At 42.6% G+C, this 17,489-nt stretch overlaps 3 protein-coding genes across 4 annotated transcripts; 1 reads left to right on the forward strand and 2 right to left on the reverse strand.

The window, feature by feature from the left end:
• The first annotated feature begins 3,873 nt into the window (after nucleotides 1-3,873).
• Nucleotides 3,874-16,794, forward strand: Atg4b (Autophagy-related 4b). Of its 2 annotated transcripts, none has more exons than XM_076435977.1 (6): nucleotides 3,874-4,497; nucleotides 5,035-5,214; nucleotides 5,328-5,675; nucleotides 5,753-6,034; nucleotides 6,288-6,688; nucleotides 7,069-16,794. In XM_076435977.1, exons 2-6 carry the CDS (start codon nucleotides 5,073-5,075, stop codon nucleotides 7,249-7,251), a joined length of 1,356 nt encoding a protein of 451 aa, XP_076292092.1. In that variant the 5' UTR covers nucleotides 3,874-4,497; nucleotides 5,035-5,072; the 3' UTR covers nucleotides 7,252-16,794. The 2 variants fall into 2 exon arrangements, with proteins under 2 accessions (XP_076292092.1, XP_076292091.1); XM_076435976.1 differs by having other exon boundaries at nucleotides 3,875-4,487.
• Nucleotides 8,461-12,141, reverse strand: Ak3 (Adenylate kinase 3). Its single transcript, XM_076435984.1, has 4 exons — nucleotides 11,973-12,141; nucleotides 10,767-10,886; nucleotides 10,483-10,655; nucleotides 8,461-10,087 (listed from the first exon to the last, which is right to left on the reverse strand). Exons 1-4 carry the CDS (start codon nucleotides 12,139-12,141, stop codon nucleotides 9,878-9,880), a joined length of 672 nt encoding a protein of 223 aa, XP_076292099.1. The 3' UTR covers nucleotides 8,461-9,877.
• On the reverse strand, nucleotides 12,716-16,866 carry Sps1 (inactive selenide, water dikinase). The gene is made up of 7 exons (XM_076435981.1): nucleotides 16,729-16,866; nucleotides 16,240-16,531; nucleotides 15,196-15,300; nucleotides 14,650-14,911; nucleotides 14,373-14,563; nucleotides 14,058-14,302; nucleotides 12,716-13,915 (listed from the first exon to the last, which is right to left on the reverse strand). Exons 2-7 carry the CDS (start codon nucleotides 16,523-16,525, stop codon nucleotides 13,763-13,765), a joined length of 1,242 nt encoding a protein of 413 aa, XP_076292096.1. The 5' UTR covers nucleotides 16,526-16,531; nucleotides 16,729-16,866; the 3' UTR covers nucleotides 12,716-13,762.
• Between the last annotated feature and the right edge of the window lie 623 nt (nucleotides 16,867-17,489).

Genomic DNA, 17,489 nt, shown 5'->3' on the forward strand with positions numbered 1-17,489 from the left:
TCTTCTGTGATCTTATTTACCCCGAAACGTAACAGGAACAAATTGCCCCAAGGAGCATTCTCGTAGCTCCGCCCACAATCGAGAGCTCCGAAGACACGCCCAGTCAGAGCACTTTACACACAGGGGGACCTGTGTCCTAACGCTAGTGTTCCACCTCTTGCTCCAAAACCATTCACCCCTACGATAACCCGGGCATATTACCATAGCCATTACTTACAACATTTACCCAGAGCATCTAAACCATACGTTCAGGTCAGTGAAAAAGATCGTGCCCGATTTCGTGTTGAGATACTCCTGAATGCTCCAACTACAGAAAAGTTTCCAAAAACAGCTGTCTATCCTCAACAAACTGGCAAAAATCTCGAGTGCCATCTTACCCTGAAAAGACATCATTCGCCAGTCTCCGGTATCTTTACCGACAAAACACTTCTCTCTTATGCCCCTCGTCAACCACGAGTCACCACTTACATCGAAGACCCTTGATTGTTATTATTACAACAGTTTCCCATCAAAACAGTGTCGCCCAAGTGGGCAGTACCCTAGCGACGACACGTGTCGCGGTGGAGGATCTCATCGGACTCCCTGGCAACGAGGACCCGATTCCGAGGACACCCGGTATATAGTACCTTTCGGTGAGAAGCACCCCTGTCCCCAGGAGATATTCGACCGGCTCTTTTCAATACACCTGCCCCAAGAGTCTATTGTTAATGCAGCGCAAGCAGGGGCGGGAGATTATTGTCCTGACGCGACCGGGGCCGTTCTATTTCCCTCCATCAATCTTCCTCCGCGGGGTGCCACGGTCGGTTGGTCACCGCGACGGATCGCGACCGATTCATATTTCGCGACGATGACGACGACGACGACGACGACGACGACGACGGCACAATGCGAAATTTAGAACGAGCGCGAACCCGGTAATCAATGAGGTAAGCCGGGATACGCGTACCTCATTGGTTATTCCGCGACAAGACGCGCATGACAGTCCCTCCGCGCCGCCGGCTGTCTCTATTACACACCGGGACTTATACATCCTCCGTTTCGCTCTCCGTCGCTTCCTGCGAGCCATTCCACTCCTCCCGTCATTCCATTTTCCCTTTCAGATCGACCTTCCAGTTCATCCCTCCCCTCCCCCGCCCGTCCTACCCCCTGCCCCTGATAAAAGTGCATTATTGCGCCACGACGAAAGGGGATAATGTACCCCCGATAGGGCTCTGTTGTTTCTCCATTAATCTTGTCCCCGGCCGCAGGCCAGGATCTCGTTCCGTTTCACTGTCCAACTGTAATTCTCCGTCTCGATAACCACCGATAAAAATGTCCGCACAATCATCCTGAATGCCACTGCTTTACAATCATCTGTGCAGTCTGGTTGCCTGCGGACACATGCCAACCCTTGTGCAGGCAACCAGCCGAGTAGCTGAGCCTCCGGTATATTTTCTTTAATAATTTTCTCTCATGCTGAAATTATTCGCTCACTGCGAGTGCTACTCATTTTCTCGATGTTGATACGTCAATGTATGATAGCGAAATATTTATGCAACCAGGTCGTGAATATTCGAGCTTCAAACTTGTTTGCGAATTTGGTTGCATACCTGAGGAGCAGCCCTTGTGTAGGCAACAGTGTACACAGCTGAGCCTTTACTATATTATCTTTAATAATTTTTAGTATATTCTAAAAATACAGGATCGTCTGGAATATTCATTTTTCAAACATTGCTGTATTAATTTACGTAATTAAAATGAAAATTGATTCAACAAGATGTTGAATATTGAAGCTTTACACGAGTTTACACATTCGGTTGCGTACCTGAGGGGCAACCCTTGTGTAGGCAACAGTGTATACAAGACTGTATTCGCTGCAATTACTTTAACAATATTTTACATTCTTCTAAACTATACGCCAATTTCTATTTTCGAAATAAAAATGTATACCAACCGATCTCGTATACTATTTAATTAAATACGTGACTTACAGTATACTGGTTGCCTACAGAAGGGCTGACCCTTGAGCATGCAACCGGTGGTGTACATAGCTAACACTTCACGCGATACTACAATTTGTTCCGTGAAATAACGCCACTGGAATTTTATTCACAGCGAAAGTAAATGTGTTAATATTCCAGCGGAGGGTGGTTGAAATTGAACCGTTCGTTCACCAGGTGTAATTATTTCAGAGCGATTCGGCGTGGAAAATATCGTTCTCTTTGGTTCCGCAAACGAGTTTGTGTTTCTTAAACGTCCCGAAAATTCTGGGGTTTAATTAATAGTTTGAAACAGCGCCGATCCAGTTTCCATCGAATTCGGGCGATTTTTAATTCCGCGTGAAAGCGGTGCACCGTTTGTTAGCCTCTCGACGGTATTAATTAACGGAATGGCGGTCCAATTTACGGAGTACTTAAGATCCGTTTCCAGTGCTATAATACCGACGATTAAATATATTATAAACTTCAATTAGCGCGGATACATCCTATTTTTTACGGATTTCGATGCGGATTGTTAAAGAATTCATTACTTTTAACTTTTAACCGTCGGTCGGGCGCAGTGTATCTGGCAAATGAGTCAACAGATTTCAGCTCTTTTATGAACAACTAATAATTTAAAAATGAATTTAGTAATATTTTAGATTAATTAGATGTAAATTAGTATAAACTGCCTCGTTTTAAAAATATTGTATTATTATACGCAAAACTCTCACACACACATATAAAAATTCATACAATATACATAGTATAGCAAAATAGAGTGACTGATGTACACCTAGAACCGCTGCGCCCGACGGAAGGTTAAAAAATGGAAACGTATTATTTTTATGTAAAATGTACGTAAGTATAATCGTTTGTGTGTTCCGTTGCTGCATCTCACCCTAACCGTGGACACAATGGCCCAAATAAAATCCCTTAATTTCTACAGCCTCTGCTCGTCCTCGACAACCAATTGCATGTCATAAACATAAACCTACGAAGGGTCTGGGCTCAACGGTCAAGGATCAGGTACACTGGTACACGGACCTCCCTACCATAAATATTGACTCATACCTACTCCGAAAAACAAAGTATGTATGCGAAGTAATACGCGCGTAAAATGTAAAGTGTTGAAGCTTTAATATTATTTACACTCTCTGATTGCCAAAATAAGGGATTCCCCTTCGGCAGGTAACTCGCGGTACAGCTACCCCTCAATGTATTTCGTTGAATATTCTTATATTATTTATATTTCTACAATGAACGTTTATATAAATTTATCTTAAATATTGAAGCTTTAAAATGATTTATAGATGCTCTTTCGACAGGCAACCCAGTGTACAGCTATCCCTTCAATATATTTTAATAATCCTTTTACACATTCGGAAAACACTATAAACTCGCTCTGGGCATTCATTTATACGACATCTGTACATCGATCTATATTATCGAAGCAGAAGTTCACGCAATATCACATTAAATGTTAAACCTTTGAAATGACTTTCGCATATCGGCTAGCCACGCAACGCTTAACAAACCAACCTGGAATTCCAGAAATATTCATCGTGACGCATCAATTAATCATCGCATTACTAACGACTCTGAAACAAGAAAGTTACCTTCACGATTACCGTAAAGCAAACAAAGGCTAAAGAAAATGTGTTCGGCACCGTTCAAAGGAGAGCGTGGCATGAATAACGACATAATCACGCGGCACACAAAGCGAATCACATTGATTATATATTTTTTTTCGCTGCAATCTTGTTTGCGATGCGATTAAAAGGTTGTCGAGCGTGTGTGCGCCACGATAAGCTATCATAACGGTATCGAAATCAGATCCGTGGAAGCGTTGTGCTGCAGTTTGCGTGCAAGTGCAACGTTCGTTCGGGGCTGTTCGAATTTACCGCCAGGCGGCGCGGGACTCGCGACTCGCCAGGCGAACGTTTTCGCACGCGACGCGTCTTTGTAAACACGCGCATCCCTTTCCCAGCGCATCACACGGCGCTGTCTCTGTTTTAATCCTATTTTCGAAACGTTCGCTGCCAGTTCCCCGGTCTTCTTCGGCAGTCTGGTCGCGTCCAACGAAGAAACGAATACGCATCTTCTCTCCCCTCTGTTTCCCGTTGCTTCGCGTTTTGTCGTCTAATATTTCGAGTGTCTTACGGAGCTGGTATTTCACTTTTTTCCCGGGGGGAAGGAAAATGCTGAGTCCCCGGGTTGACAGCGAGTCTCCGCGGTGAACACGAGCTCTGCGCGAGTGCATCAGCCGATGCATAATTGTGCTTTCGATCGTCCTGAACGCGGTCGAGGGTCGGAGCGACGCGATGCAATGAACGGAGCATCGCTGTCATCGTCGTCGTCAGTGTGAAATCGTGCCAGCCGCGAAAATGTGATTGGCCCCCGGACACCTTCCTCCTTCGTTTCGTCTCCTTCGTTCTGCGGATCAGTTAGATGTCTCGGGGCGGATGCTATCCAAGATCTACTTACTGGGCATGAATGGACAGGTGCAACCCTCCAGGGAGAGGTTAGGTGAGCAACCGTACGCACATTTATACCTGAATAACTTGCCACCCTCTTTCCCCTTCGAACCCCCCACGATTTAATTGCGATCTAATACCGACGTCACGTACACAGAATTTTAATTCGAACGTTTACCTTTGATCGTTCGTCTACTGCCGTCCTTGTGTACGCCGTTTCGAGCCAGTGTGACATAAGCCACTGAAATTTCTGTTTATTTGTATTCTCGACCGGAAGAAAGAATTTTTTGTTCGGGCTTGTTAACACCAGTTTTATTAGCACTTTGACCAGTGAAAAAAAGAGATTAGGATGTTTACAGCTGTTAGTGGTACTGCTTGAAAGCTTCTAATTGCTAATCTTTGGTTTTTAATAAGCAATTCAGTTTTGCTTACAAAACCTTGTTGGCTCTACCATTTATAGCTGCCGAGCATGATGATTCACAGCTGATAATTGTGCCTGTAACTTGGTAATACAAGCAGCTGAGGTTTCTCGTTTATAATATACAATATTCTATCTGTGTACTTTTGATCCTAATTTTAGCTATAATTTTGATTCGCAGGTGGTTTGGCCAACAGCACAGTTGGATTGTTTTCTGGAATGATCACTACAGACCGTGTCCCGAACATACAGCTTGATATCACAAACAATGGAGTATCCATGGATGATTGCAACGTTGCAACGGAGGTCGATAGTAAAGTCAAAACAAAGCTCATGTCTATGTGGAATAACGTCAAATATGGTGAGCAGCTGTTCGGCTCTGCTGGTTTAAAAATAAATATGTCTTTCCAACTATTTTTAGCTACTTCTTAAATCTGTCTTTCGAACTAACCGATACCTTCCCCCGTTTTTCAGGCTGGACCATCAAGATGGTGAAACCAAACTTTTCCAAAGAATCTCCAGTATTTCTCTTAGGGAAGATCTACCGTAAGAAACCCGATGAGTTTCTGGAAAAAGCTTCAGAGGCTGAGAAAACGCTGGACACTGGAAGCGAGATATCCCTGGCGATAGATGCTATCAGTTTCGAGGACGGTATAGAGGAATTCAAGAAGGACTTCGCGTCCAGACTTTGGTTGACGTACAGAAGAGAATTCCCGATTCTGAATGGATCCACATTCACCACCGACTGTGGCTGGGGTTGTATGCTGCGTAGCGGCCAGATGATGTTGGCACAGGCGCTGGTCTGCCATTTTCTTGGAAGAGGTACTCGCCTTTTCTTTTAAAAATTTTTTTGATACATTGCCGAGGAAACTATGACTGAATGCAACGGTTCTTCGTAGAATGGCGGTGGCAGCCAGACCAGCCAATCAAAACAGAGCAACAACAGTTGGACGAGTATCATCACAGACTGATTATTAAGTCGTTCGGAGACCTACCTGAACGTATATCTCCGTTCTCGATACACGCGCTTGTATCGTTGGGCGCGCTCTGGGGAAAACGCGCTGGCGACTGGTACGGGCCATCCTCTGTCGCGCACCTGTTGTGCAGGGCAGTGGAACACGCGGCGGAACACCATCCAGTATTTAGTAATTTGGCTGTTTACGTTGCTCAAGACTGTGCAGGTAATTACACGTCTGAAATAGTTATACTGTGACAAAAAGAAGCTTAGAAATTTTTGTTTACGTTATAATCTTAAACGCAATTCTTAGATGTCGTTACTGGAAGTAGCTTGTTGGTTCACAATTGAAATTGTTGTTGCTGTTAAAGAATTCACTAGAAATTCCGTAGCTATGAGCTTTTAAAAATTATAGAATAATCCCCGGTAGGGTTTTGCTCGATTTTTCAGTTAATCTGATCCGTGTCGTTTTCTTGCAGTTTATCTCGAAGACGTGGAGAGCGTATGTCAAACGGCCGACGACAAATGGAAATCTCTCATACTCTTTGTACCTTTAAGACTCGGTGCTGACAAATTGAATCCTATCTACGCGTCTTGCTTGACACATCTACTCACATTAGAAACTTGCATCGGAGTGATCGGTGGACGGCCGAGGCACTCGCTCTACTTCATCGGTTTCCAGGAGGACAAATTGATCAACCTGGACCCGCACTATTGTCAAGAGACCGTTGACGTATTAAAGGATAACTTCCCACTGACGAGCTTTCACTGCACCTCGCCAAGGAAGATGCTGATTTCGAAGATGGATCCCAGCTGTTGCGTGGGATTCTATTTTCACACTAAAGTACAGTTTACGAGTTTTATGGAAGTCGCGCCCTCCGTATGTATCGTCGTTTCGGAATTAAATCTTTTTTTTGATCCTGCAGAACAGCTACCTACGTTCCGGTTTCGATGATTTTTGGATATGTTGTAAATAGACTACCAATTTTATGCATTATGACAGACATGAATAGGAAATACTTCTGTTTCCTACAATTGATGTGGAAAGTTTTCAGTTTGCATAAAAATCTGTAGTCTAGTTATAAATCTTACCATATCGAACAACTTTTTTCTTTGCGTATTAGCGGTAGTCTCGGTTAGTTTTCGAATCATTATTTGTAACGCATCTAAAAGTCAGCGAAATCGGAGGCTGTATAGCTGTTCTACAGGTTCACTAATATTTTTATTTGAGGCCTTTTGTTGTATACGTCTATATTGCAGTATTTGGTGCCCGAGGACGAGAAAGTCGACTACCCGATGTTCTTGTTCTGCGAAGGAAGCGGAAGGAATCTCCATCAGAAAATCGAGATCGCCGAGAACATCCCGTCCGGTACCTCTTTCACTGGTAATGAGTCGTACGACGATGACCTCGACGAATGCGAAGAATTCATGTTGCTTCAGTGAAACGGTGTTCGTGTCGGCGTGCACTCTTGAGCGCTAAGTACTTAAAGACAATTTAATAGTCTCGCGGAGAAAGATGATAACATTAAGATTCATCCTGAGATTCTCCTCTCTCATTCGTCCACACGTGTACAAGGAAAAACAAAGATTCGAATCGATGACTCCAGTAGGTGCAGCTTTGCATAAAAGGTTAGTCGTTGAATAAATTAATTTTTGTGAAATGAATTTTTGATGCTGCAAGCATAATAAAAAAGATGAGAGAGAGCCGCGCGCGGCTCTTTAGATCTTAAACCGCGACCATAGAACGGCGCGGATAAGTACATCAAATATTTTCCACTCGCGATAAAAAAAGAACGCGGTGGTGTTGTAGAATTAAAAGAAAAAGAGCGTTATCATCGTCAACATGTAATTCTGTGATCATAATTTAATGCGGCTTTTATATCCTATACGTTGTTGCACAACACTTTTTCTCGTTACGTTATCTCTTACTTTTGATCTCAAAATGAAACAAAGAAGAACGCCACCACACCGATCGTGTTGGACGCGTTCATTTCATGCGTGCTACTGATGATGATTAAACTATAAAGGTTCAATCAGTTTTCGGAGAGGACATTTATTTGACGCGTTCCGCGTTCCGACGGCTGCGCACGGACTTACGTAGATCGTAAGTTGACGAATTTTGCTATGAAGAGTAATTTTTATAACATTTCTTAAATCTTTAAGGAAATGTTCCTGATATAACTTATTTTATAACGCAGCAATACAGTAACCCCCCTTGCAAAACATGACCATAATTTCATTCCTTCGCCTGTTAGCAAGATGGACACATGACCATATCCCACTTCCAAAAAAACGTTTACACTCGACTTAGTTTCATGGATGTCTTTTCTTTCATTTTCGTTTGTTTGTTTGTTCGTTTGTCTCATTCCGAAGCATCCTCAGTTATTTATTTATTTAATGATACCACTTACTTGCCTTCCCCTGACGACTATACTGACTATACGGAACTTATACTAAGTTCTCGCGCCTCGATGCGCCTTATCATTGCATTCGACATAACGTTTTATGTTATGAAATAAAGAAATGTGCGATTAATAACGTATATATAGATAGATACATACTATATTTAAGGCTACTGTTATCGAACCGAGGAACCACTTAATTTTTTCGAGAATTAAACAGAAAAAAGCGAATGAGAATGTGAGCATGATATATATTATATATGTAAATGTATATTATTCTCATATTGTTAATAGGTCTGTACACAGCTCCGAGATAAATTGTTAAAATTCTTATATCGGTACAGTTACAAAATAAACTTGGAGAGAGTTACAAGAATAAATATTTTTACGTTTAATTTAACCTATTCGCCTCGTCGCCAAGCTCCGCGCTTGTTTAATCATCTCTCCATTTAACAATACTCATTTCTCCACAACCATAACAACAGAGTTAACCATTTTTTGATCCCAGTTTTATACTACGCTTACAAACAATTTTGTATAAAAAAATAGTGAATCGAACTCATAGTAAACCTATGTAAAAATCGACGTATTTACAGTTGGCAAGATGTCCTCGATTATTATTTAAATATATGTATTGTTTCGCCACCGATTCTGATACGACAATACTTATCATAGAATGTGCGCCTGAAGACAAAATTTGACGATACCAGTATCAAGTAGAATGTTCGTAAAACAAGTGAAAGTTATTGACCATTTCGTACTGTGCTGATAACGAATGTTCAAAGTATACTGCAACCGTTATGTAATATACACATATACGTATATATTAGGTGTACAAATAAGTTCGGTGCCTTTCGAGCAGACTCTCGATCTTTATTTATGAGAAAAAGGAATCCACGTTACGTTTCGAAGTAATCACCATTACTTTCTACACACTTCTCCCAAGTTTCGGGTAACTGGTGAATCCCGTTTCTATAAAAAGATGGTTGTTTTGATTGAATAAACTCATTAATGCTTGTGTGGACCTCTTCGAGAGATTTGAAGTTAGAATGAACCAAGTGGTGTTTCAGCGACCGAAAAAGGTGACAATCCGAGGGAGCCATATCAGGGGAATATGCCGCATGAGGGAGAATCTTCCAGCCCAAAGCAGAAACGATTTCCAGTGTTGTTTCCGCCGTATATGGCTGTGCGTTGACATGCAACAGAATCACTTGCCTAGTTCCACTCCCGGTAAAAGGCTTTTTTAGCTCAATTGCGTCGCTTAAATTAATAATTTGTTGTTTATTGTATTATAGCAGTAATTGCAATCACAATTGAATATATGTAAAGGTACCGAACTTGTTTGTACTAGTATGTATATTGTATATAATGTGTTATACATATAATATATGTATATGTATCAAAATGAATTACAGAAAAATACGTTATAAACTTCTCTTGTTTTTCACACAGTCACTGATATTTGTGCAACCGTAAAGTACTATTGTTGCTGGAGCATCTCATGCTCGAATACTCAAGTACTCACTCAATGTAATCTAAGTTTGTTAACTCTAATTTTGGTAACAGCTCTAAGAATGTACATCTCTTTGGAAGCATATGATCGCGGACAATTCGAACACCCATCTAATTCGTTGCTTTGCAAAGTAACACGCGCCAACACTTAATAGCTAGGATAAAAACTTCGTGATAGTGTCCTTAACTTGCGGCCATAGCTCGTCTGTACTGCAACCACGAAAACGTTTCAAAATCCCAACACCTTCGTAGAAAGCTAGAACTGGGTTGTTCTCCCTCGCATAGTTTTCTAATCTTTTCTGTACAATCTCCACTTTGTCGTCATCCCTTTTGCTCAGGGGCTCTCCGGTTACGTCATCCTTGCCCTTAAGACGGTAAATAGCGATTGGCAAAATAGTATAACAGAAATACTTGCAGTCAGTCTCATGATTGATGGCACACGTAAATATACATGCCGAAAATGATCAATTTCATAAATATTGATGATGATAATAAAATAATGACAAAAATAGTCAAAAGAATCCTGCAAAACTGTGATTTGCAAAATTTTCATTACAGGTGATCATAGTAAACCAAACCATCCAGCTTCGCGGAAAAACCAAAGTCTTTCGATTTATTAATAAAAAAGTGATTTTGGCTTAAAGCGTGTGCCGTCGATTATGAGACAGACTGTATATTACTTAATATATTACTTATATTTCGCGTGGCGGTCTGCCAGGAATGTTTCTGAATTAGAATGAAAATTTCGTTGCCGACGTACCGGCATTTTGGGGCTGTTGAATCCGATGTTGTAGACTCTGCCGCTGGGTAGATGAACCCACCTGTTCTCCACGCGTTTCAGGATCTCGGAGACCGGCACGTCCAGATAGAGTACCAGGTTCACGGGGTCGGATTTCTGCAGCTTTTCCGCCTGCTGCAACGTTCTCGGGAATCCTGTACCAATGCCAAATATTTATTCGGATTTAGTTTCAGCCACGCGCGGTCATCCATCGTTCACGGTCACCGCGATCATGCTCGCCGATACAATTTTATCCTATCACTCACCGTCCAACAACCAGTTTTGGTCGCCCACCGCCGTGATTTCCTTGTTTATCATCGAGATCATCACGTCGTCCGGCACATATTTGCCGGATAACACGAAACTCGACACCTGCTTACCCAATTCTGTCAACAAAAATATTTTCCGTTAATTTATGCTCGCTGTCCAATGATTTCCTCTTCGTTAGCATCACGCTGGACTTTGGAGCCGGCGATAATGCTGTCCGAGATAAATAATGAACGCATTAGCCCTTGATCTTGTTGGGTTTCTACAGAAATAATAATTGGATGGAATCGAAATTGAGTACCCGAATACTGAGATCTAAATTGAGTGAGTACTCGAGTCTGACTCAAATGAGACTCCGAGTACTCGGATGTAAATTGAGCGAGTACCCGAGTACTCCGATTTAAATTAAGTAAGTACTTGAATACTCCGATCCCAATTGAATGAGTATATTTAGGTACAATTCGTAACAAAAGCCCCAGTAACCTGAAAAATTCAGTTGTTCCTACAATTTGTAAATAGAACGTGGTACAAACTGATAAAGACATCCCACAAAACAACGCATAGCAGGGGCAATCTAATCGTGTCCAATTTAACTCTGTTCCCTATCGCGAATATCCAAGGGAAGCTTTAATTTGTAACAAATTAAACGGAATCCGTTCACAACTTCCCAATCGATCGATATAGATCTCGATTCACGTAATAATTCACCTGTGCCTGCTACTTTTCATTCAAAAAAACATGAAATCATCATCCTCAGTTTAGCCACATGGTATACGAAACACTTGTAATAGAAACGGAGTGGACGCTCGTGTCGCGACGTCCTTTTGCAAATTCTTTTCGTAAAGGAATCGATGCAATCGAGCAGGTGTTATTTACGATATCCTCGCCTAGCGATTTAATATGGAATTGTCGGAATCCATATTCCGTAATAAGATCAATGGGAAATCGGTGAAGTGAGTTAGCGTTAACCTAATCGGGCACGATAAGAGAAAGTGTAAACATTATTCGAACGTTGCACGACAATGAAAGTTGTCCTCAATGGTCGCATTCAAAGAGGATCTATAAAGAAATGTTCTCGATAGCCGCGTTCAGATGTGTTGCAACGAAGGATGCAACGTGAGTGTGGTACCACGTTTCGAGCCGTGACGGTACGGAGGAATGCGAGCAACGATTAGATCAACGATTAAACGGTTTCTTATACGTACCGGTGCCACTGGCCATGTGAAGTCGCAGCTTGTCGCCGCTGGATATGTGAGCCACTTTAAAATGTTTAACAATTCTGGACGACATCGTTCCTTTACCGGACGCTGGGGCGCCCAGTATCACGGCCCTGAAGGCCGCAGCCTTGAAACACCACGTGGATAGCGCTACCATTAAACCGTTTTTTTCGGCGAGAGAAAAAAAAAGTCGTCACACAAAAAGGAAAACTGGCGGAACACGGAGCTCGGTGTTCCCTTACCGGTGCGAAACGTTTACGCGACAGTGGCAACTATCCGTGCCGAGGGAAAATATATCCGCCGATCTATAGTGGTTGACCTGTGAACCGCGATTGAACGGCCAGTTATCGAACAGAGTGACAAGGGATCAGCCAATGAACGGACTCGTCTAGTCCTTTCACCACTGGCACTGGCATGTTGGCTGGTTCGCGTCACGGGTCTGAAATTACACCTTTTCCCCCCGTATCGTCGCGTCTCTATTCCCAACGCCCCGTAACGCAACCAACCGCGAGCTCACAGGAAAACTATAATGAGTTTTCACTCAATGGGAGCCAAGAGAAAATGATTTCTATCACTCTCGAACGTCCCTAGAGGCGGCGCAACGTTACGAAGAAAAGACCGTGCGCACGCATGACGCAAACAGACAGAGTGTTTCGTAATTTCCGAATTGGCGCCAAGCGAGTTTTCATACATGCTCTGAAGGGTCGAGATTGTAATAACGCTAGATCGACTTTTTATTGACAAAGTAGCACTTTATTCATATGAAAAAGTAATACAACATTAGGGCCTGTGCATTGTTTTTGTATTCATCTTTCTTTTTTTTAATAATCATTTTCAAAAGCGCATGTGTAACGAGAGAACTAGAGAAGGCCTTATCTTTCATTTGGACATCTTGTACACATTCTGTATCGACAATCGATTCAAAATTACAAATCGTGGGAACCTCGTTGGCGTTGAATTCCTGTCACCGAATACTACGTGCGGGTAGTAATGTTTTACGAATTTCTTGAAATACGTTGTCGATTTAAATTCACAGATTCTCGAGTATAATGTACATCGATTAGCTTCGATTGCTTTTCTTTTTAAAATCTTTTGCTGCTGTGTACACCTTTAAAATATATTTATAGATCTTCTGTAACCACCTATCGTTCGTTTGTGCCTCAATCGACCGTTGTTCGTCGACGCTAGTACATAACGTGTATCGCCAGCTCTATCAAATGCAAATTGGAAAGTTTTGCCTAGTGCTACCCGAGGCTACACTTATGCGTATGTCGCCTTAATCTTAGAAAGACTACTCCTAGCTCTGAAACGTTTCCTCTTGAATTGTTTCCACATTGTTTCTCCGACATCGAGTTCCTCGATGATCGTTCATCCTCGGAAGACCACCAAGAACATTTTTTTTATTACGAACGCTTTTTCGAACTTTTGACAAATATTATAAAAAAAAGATAGAGAATCGTATCCCTATTCAACTTCGATAAAGATAACGCATAATTAGGAGAGTCGTTAATATTATATATATATCACGTCTTGGAACCCATAGAACAAAACATGTAATTGACACTGCTACGAAATGTGTGTTTCTCTGTGTGTGGTTTCGTCATCAGTACTTTTTTCCCTTGTATCTAGAGAAAGAGGAGACTTTTTGTAAAATAGTGTGCACCACTTCAGTGCTCTGAATCTGTGAGGAGTGTGTTTCTCGTGTGTAAATGCGCGTTTGACCGTGGTATTCTCTAAATACATGTCGGTGACGAAGGGGACGAAAACCGTCGACCCTTTTACCAAAGCTCGCCGTCTTTCTCTTTAGCTGGAACCTCTATCACTCGAGGCTTATCAATTATTCTGGCTGTACGGTTCCCTTTCTCCACGATGCCGATGATCCACGCCTGATATCCTTCTTGCTTTTCGATGTCCTTGCAGTACGCTGCAGCCTAAACATAGTTTGCGAAAGTTTTATTGAAGGTTTCTTATTTGAGAGTTTGAGTACTCGAGTTACCCACTCCGTTAAGATCCGAGTGCCTTTGAAATAAAGTTTAGGTACTCGAGTACCTAACTCGCAGATCTGTTACCCACCTGCTCTCTAGGTAAACAGATGAGCAATCCGCCGCTAGTTTCCGCGGAGTGACCTTGCAACAGTTGGAACATGTTACCGCAAGCCTTCGCTACCGCCGCCATTTTCGCGATAACAGGTAAATTATGAATAACAAAGGAAACTTCGTTCTTCTGGTGTTTGGCCAGATTTTGCGCGTGTCCCAAGAGTCCGAATCCTGTGACGTCCGTTGCCCCGTGTGCGTTATACTTATGCATCAACCTAGCCGCTGTTCATAGAACGAAACGATTAATTATCAATGTTTTGATTTATTATTCTGAATGTATAGGAATGTATACCTATTCTATTCAGCCTGGCCATACTGTCCATTGCCCTCTGATACGCCTTCCTAACATCATCCTCATTCACCACAAGTTTGATTCTGTTCCAGCGATCTGGTTGGTCCAGCCATTGATGGGCATTAACAGCAACTTGAGTACCGAGAGGCTTTGTCAATACAAGGACATCGCCTACCACCGCATTGTCTGGGCTGAATTTGATCGAGAAATGATTATCATCGGAAGATAAGCGAAGAGCGAAAATGTAATATGTGTAATTGATAGTTATAATGCGTACACAATGTATTCATTTGGTTGGCAGACAGTGGAAGCAACACCACCTATTGTACACCAAGGATTAACAACTGTTTGACCCCCTGTCACTGTTGTGCCAGCTTCCAAGGCAGAATCTTTAAACCCTCGCATGATCAATGGAACAACAACGTCCCGTTCCTTTTCAGTCATCTTTGTACTGACTCCCAGCAACATTAACATATTGTCACACTCCGTAACACCCATGGCGTACAAATCGCTGATAACATTAGCGCATGCAATTTTACCTGGAAAAGTACTCCAATAGCAGTGGTCAAACAGGATGCCATATTACAAATTTTTATCCTTAACAAAGGAAACCAATATTATTCGAATCGCGGACTCTACTTGCGGAGACCAGGGCTGAACAATATAGTGCAGAATTGCCCCTACCATTAATTCTTTGAAAATCGTAAAGTATATATGTATACGACTTTTGTAAAAATTTATGGCAATTCTGCACCTCAGCCCAAGACTGTAATACAAAATCTAGAGTTTCTCAATCGGGAATCGGTATAATTTGTTATCTTACCCATAATATATGGATCATCCACCAGTGGATAGAAAAAGTCTGTGGTCTGAACCAAACTGAGCCCGCCGTGTCTCAGTGGAGTCACGGAGGAATCCATACCAATACCTGAAACAAAAATAATGTCCACTTTTAACCGACGGCACTCTAAATTATGTATGAATGGAACGCGTAATTAAATTATAAGGGTTAACATTTATTTTTGTAAAACTGTAAATCTGAACCCTGGGAGAGCTATAGTGTTTTAAGACATACTTTTTAAAATTTAAAGATATGATTTTTTGTAACATAAATGAAAAACATACCATTTCATTTTTTTAAAGTAACATTATGGGTTGGACATTGTTGCTTTCCGACATATATAGTAAGTTGGTCTAATCCCTTTTAAATGAACCGATTGATTGATGTTTATATTATTTAAAATATCAAGTCAAGCTTAAATTTTCGGGATCTCACATTTTTTTAAATAAGGACAACTCGTACAATATTATATTTAAAGAAAATTGGACATAATGCTCGAACTACGCGCTCCAGAAATGGTCATCGTATACTTTCATTGTACAGTATAATCTCAAGAGGTTGAGAACACTTGTGTTTCCGGTGGCGTGGGAGAAAACGGGCGGGAGGCGACAATATGGCTGACAATACAACAGGACCGGTTCTCTTAATATTCGCGCCCTGCGTTTCGCAAATAACAAAACTACATATTTATCCTCTCAATCGTCTCACCCTTCAGAACATCCATCGAAACAACAACAAAAAGAGGAATCCAAATAAATTTCATCAAATATAATCCATAAAACCCAACCGGGAACCGGCAAAAATTTCCGCAGAATGTCGAACAGAAAAAAATTAATTCCCTCCCTCTACAAATGTTTTCGAAATCATACTAAGAAATCGTCTCGCAAAATGTAGACATTCGCGATAGAGAGCGAGGAACAATTCTGCAAAATCGCGGAAAGAAACAAAGAAACTGGACGCGGCAGCAAAATCAAACATGTCCGCCGGTCGAGGGTATATCGTGGCCCGCGGGGTCATTTTACTTACCGATGCGTGGAATGGCCATGTGCATGAAGTGGGCATGCTCATGATCTTGTGCGCTACCATCGACATTCTGCAGTCCCTCAAGGAGTTTCCCGAGAACCTCCTGAGGGACCTTACACCCTCATCCTTTCAGGTCGGCGAACCGCGTAAGGCGGAAGGTCGCGTCCAGATCATGTGCCACGGGTTCGAATGGCCTATTCAACGCCAGGGCGTTTGGATTACCACCGAGCTCCAGCTGAGCGACGGCCAGGGCGTCCTGGCTGACTTGGGTTCCCTGTAGTTCCGCCATGCTACCCTGCGAGAAAAACCGAGACACTCAGAAACGAGAACCGGGTACGCGACACGTTTCGCGGCCCCTGCGAGCAACGATTCTCTTGCGACGGCTTCTACCGGCCGATGTCTGCGAGCAGAAGGTTCTCACGCGCGCTATCTACGAGAGTGCTCCCCCGAGAAACGCCGCCGACAGACAGCCACTGTCCCGATGATACGAACTCGTCACGAACGGGAATTACAGTCTCCACCGGCGTCGACTGCCCGGGATCGTACGTGCTGGCAAAATGGACGGCCAGAAAGCCTACGCGGGATCGGGAGAACGCGCAAGGCCATCGAGAGCCCCCCCGATGTCCCCTCCATGGCGTTGCTCGGTCGCCATTGGCCCTTTCGAATCGGCGCATGTGCACCACAACGTTTTACGTCAGGAACGTCGTTACGATCATCGCGAACCCGCGTCCCGCAGCGGCGTCGCTGCACAGCCTCTCGGCAAGAAACGACGCGACAAGTGTGCCTTTGTCGCGCGTATACGCTTTACTCCCAATAAGTTCGAGCATCGCGTGTTTTTCCTTTTCCTTTGGCGGGAGAATGGACGGCTAATTGATGGGCTCGATGCACCGTTTAACCGGCCCTCCCTTTTATAAAATTCTTCGGCCGTGATAGAGGGCCTATCGAACCATTTGTTTAGATTCGATACGGTATTTCGAACTAAAAACTTCTGTAAACTATACAAACCAACGTAAATTGTCGAATGAAGAGAGAATATAAATTTTTGTAGGCTATTACTAGCAGGACAATGTAAAAGTTAAGAATTCACTGTTTAGCCGAGATAACGGGGAAAGTGTTTTTGAATTTGACGTTGAGGAATTTGTACAGTTGCTCGCAAAAGTTTTTCTCTACGTTTTTGAGGACAGCTGTATCGGTGTTATCTATCTTGATGGCAGCATTGCAGTTTTTACTGTCCGACTGAGCTATGTTATTTA

This window comes from Lasioglossum baleicum, chromosome 12 (assembly GCF_051020765.1).
Source record: "Lasioglossum baleicum chromosome 12, iyLasBale1, whole genome shotgun sequence".
Lineage (NCBI taxonomy): Eukaryota > Metazoa > Arthropoda > Insecta > Hymenoptera > Halictidae > Lasioglossum > Lasioglossum baleicum.

Bases quoted from the DNA above. Each gene is read 5' to 3' on its own strand.
- Atg4b (XM_076435976.1), top strand. From the start codon at position 4,424: ATGCTATCCAAGATCTACTTACTGGGCATGAATGGACAGGTGCAACCC. The intron at 4,488-5,034 runs GTGAGCAACCGT...TTTGATTCGCAG, and splicing joins ACCCTCCAGGGAGAGGTTAG to GTGGTTTGGCCAACAGCACA. The intron at 6,035-6,287 runs GTAATTACACGT...GTTTTCTTGCAG, and splicing joins CGTTGCTCAAGACTGTGCAG to TTTATCTCGAAGACGTGGAG.
- Ak3 (XM_076435984.1), bottom strand. From the start codon at position 12,141: ATGGTAGCGCTATCCACGTGGTGTTTCAAGGCTGCGGCCTTCAGGGCC. The intron at 10,887-11,972 runs GTACGTATAAGA...TTTTGTTGACAG, and splicing joins TCACATGGCCAGTGGCACCG to AATTGGGTAAGCAGGTGTCG. The intron at 10,088-10,482 runs GTACGTCGGCAA...TACCGTCTTAAG, and splicing joins TCAACAGCCCCAAAATGCCG to GGCAAGGATGACGTAACCGG.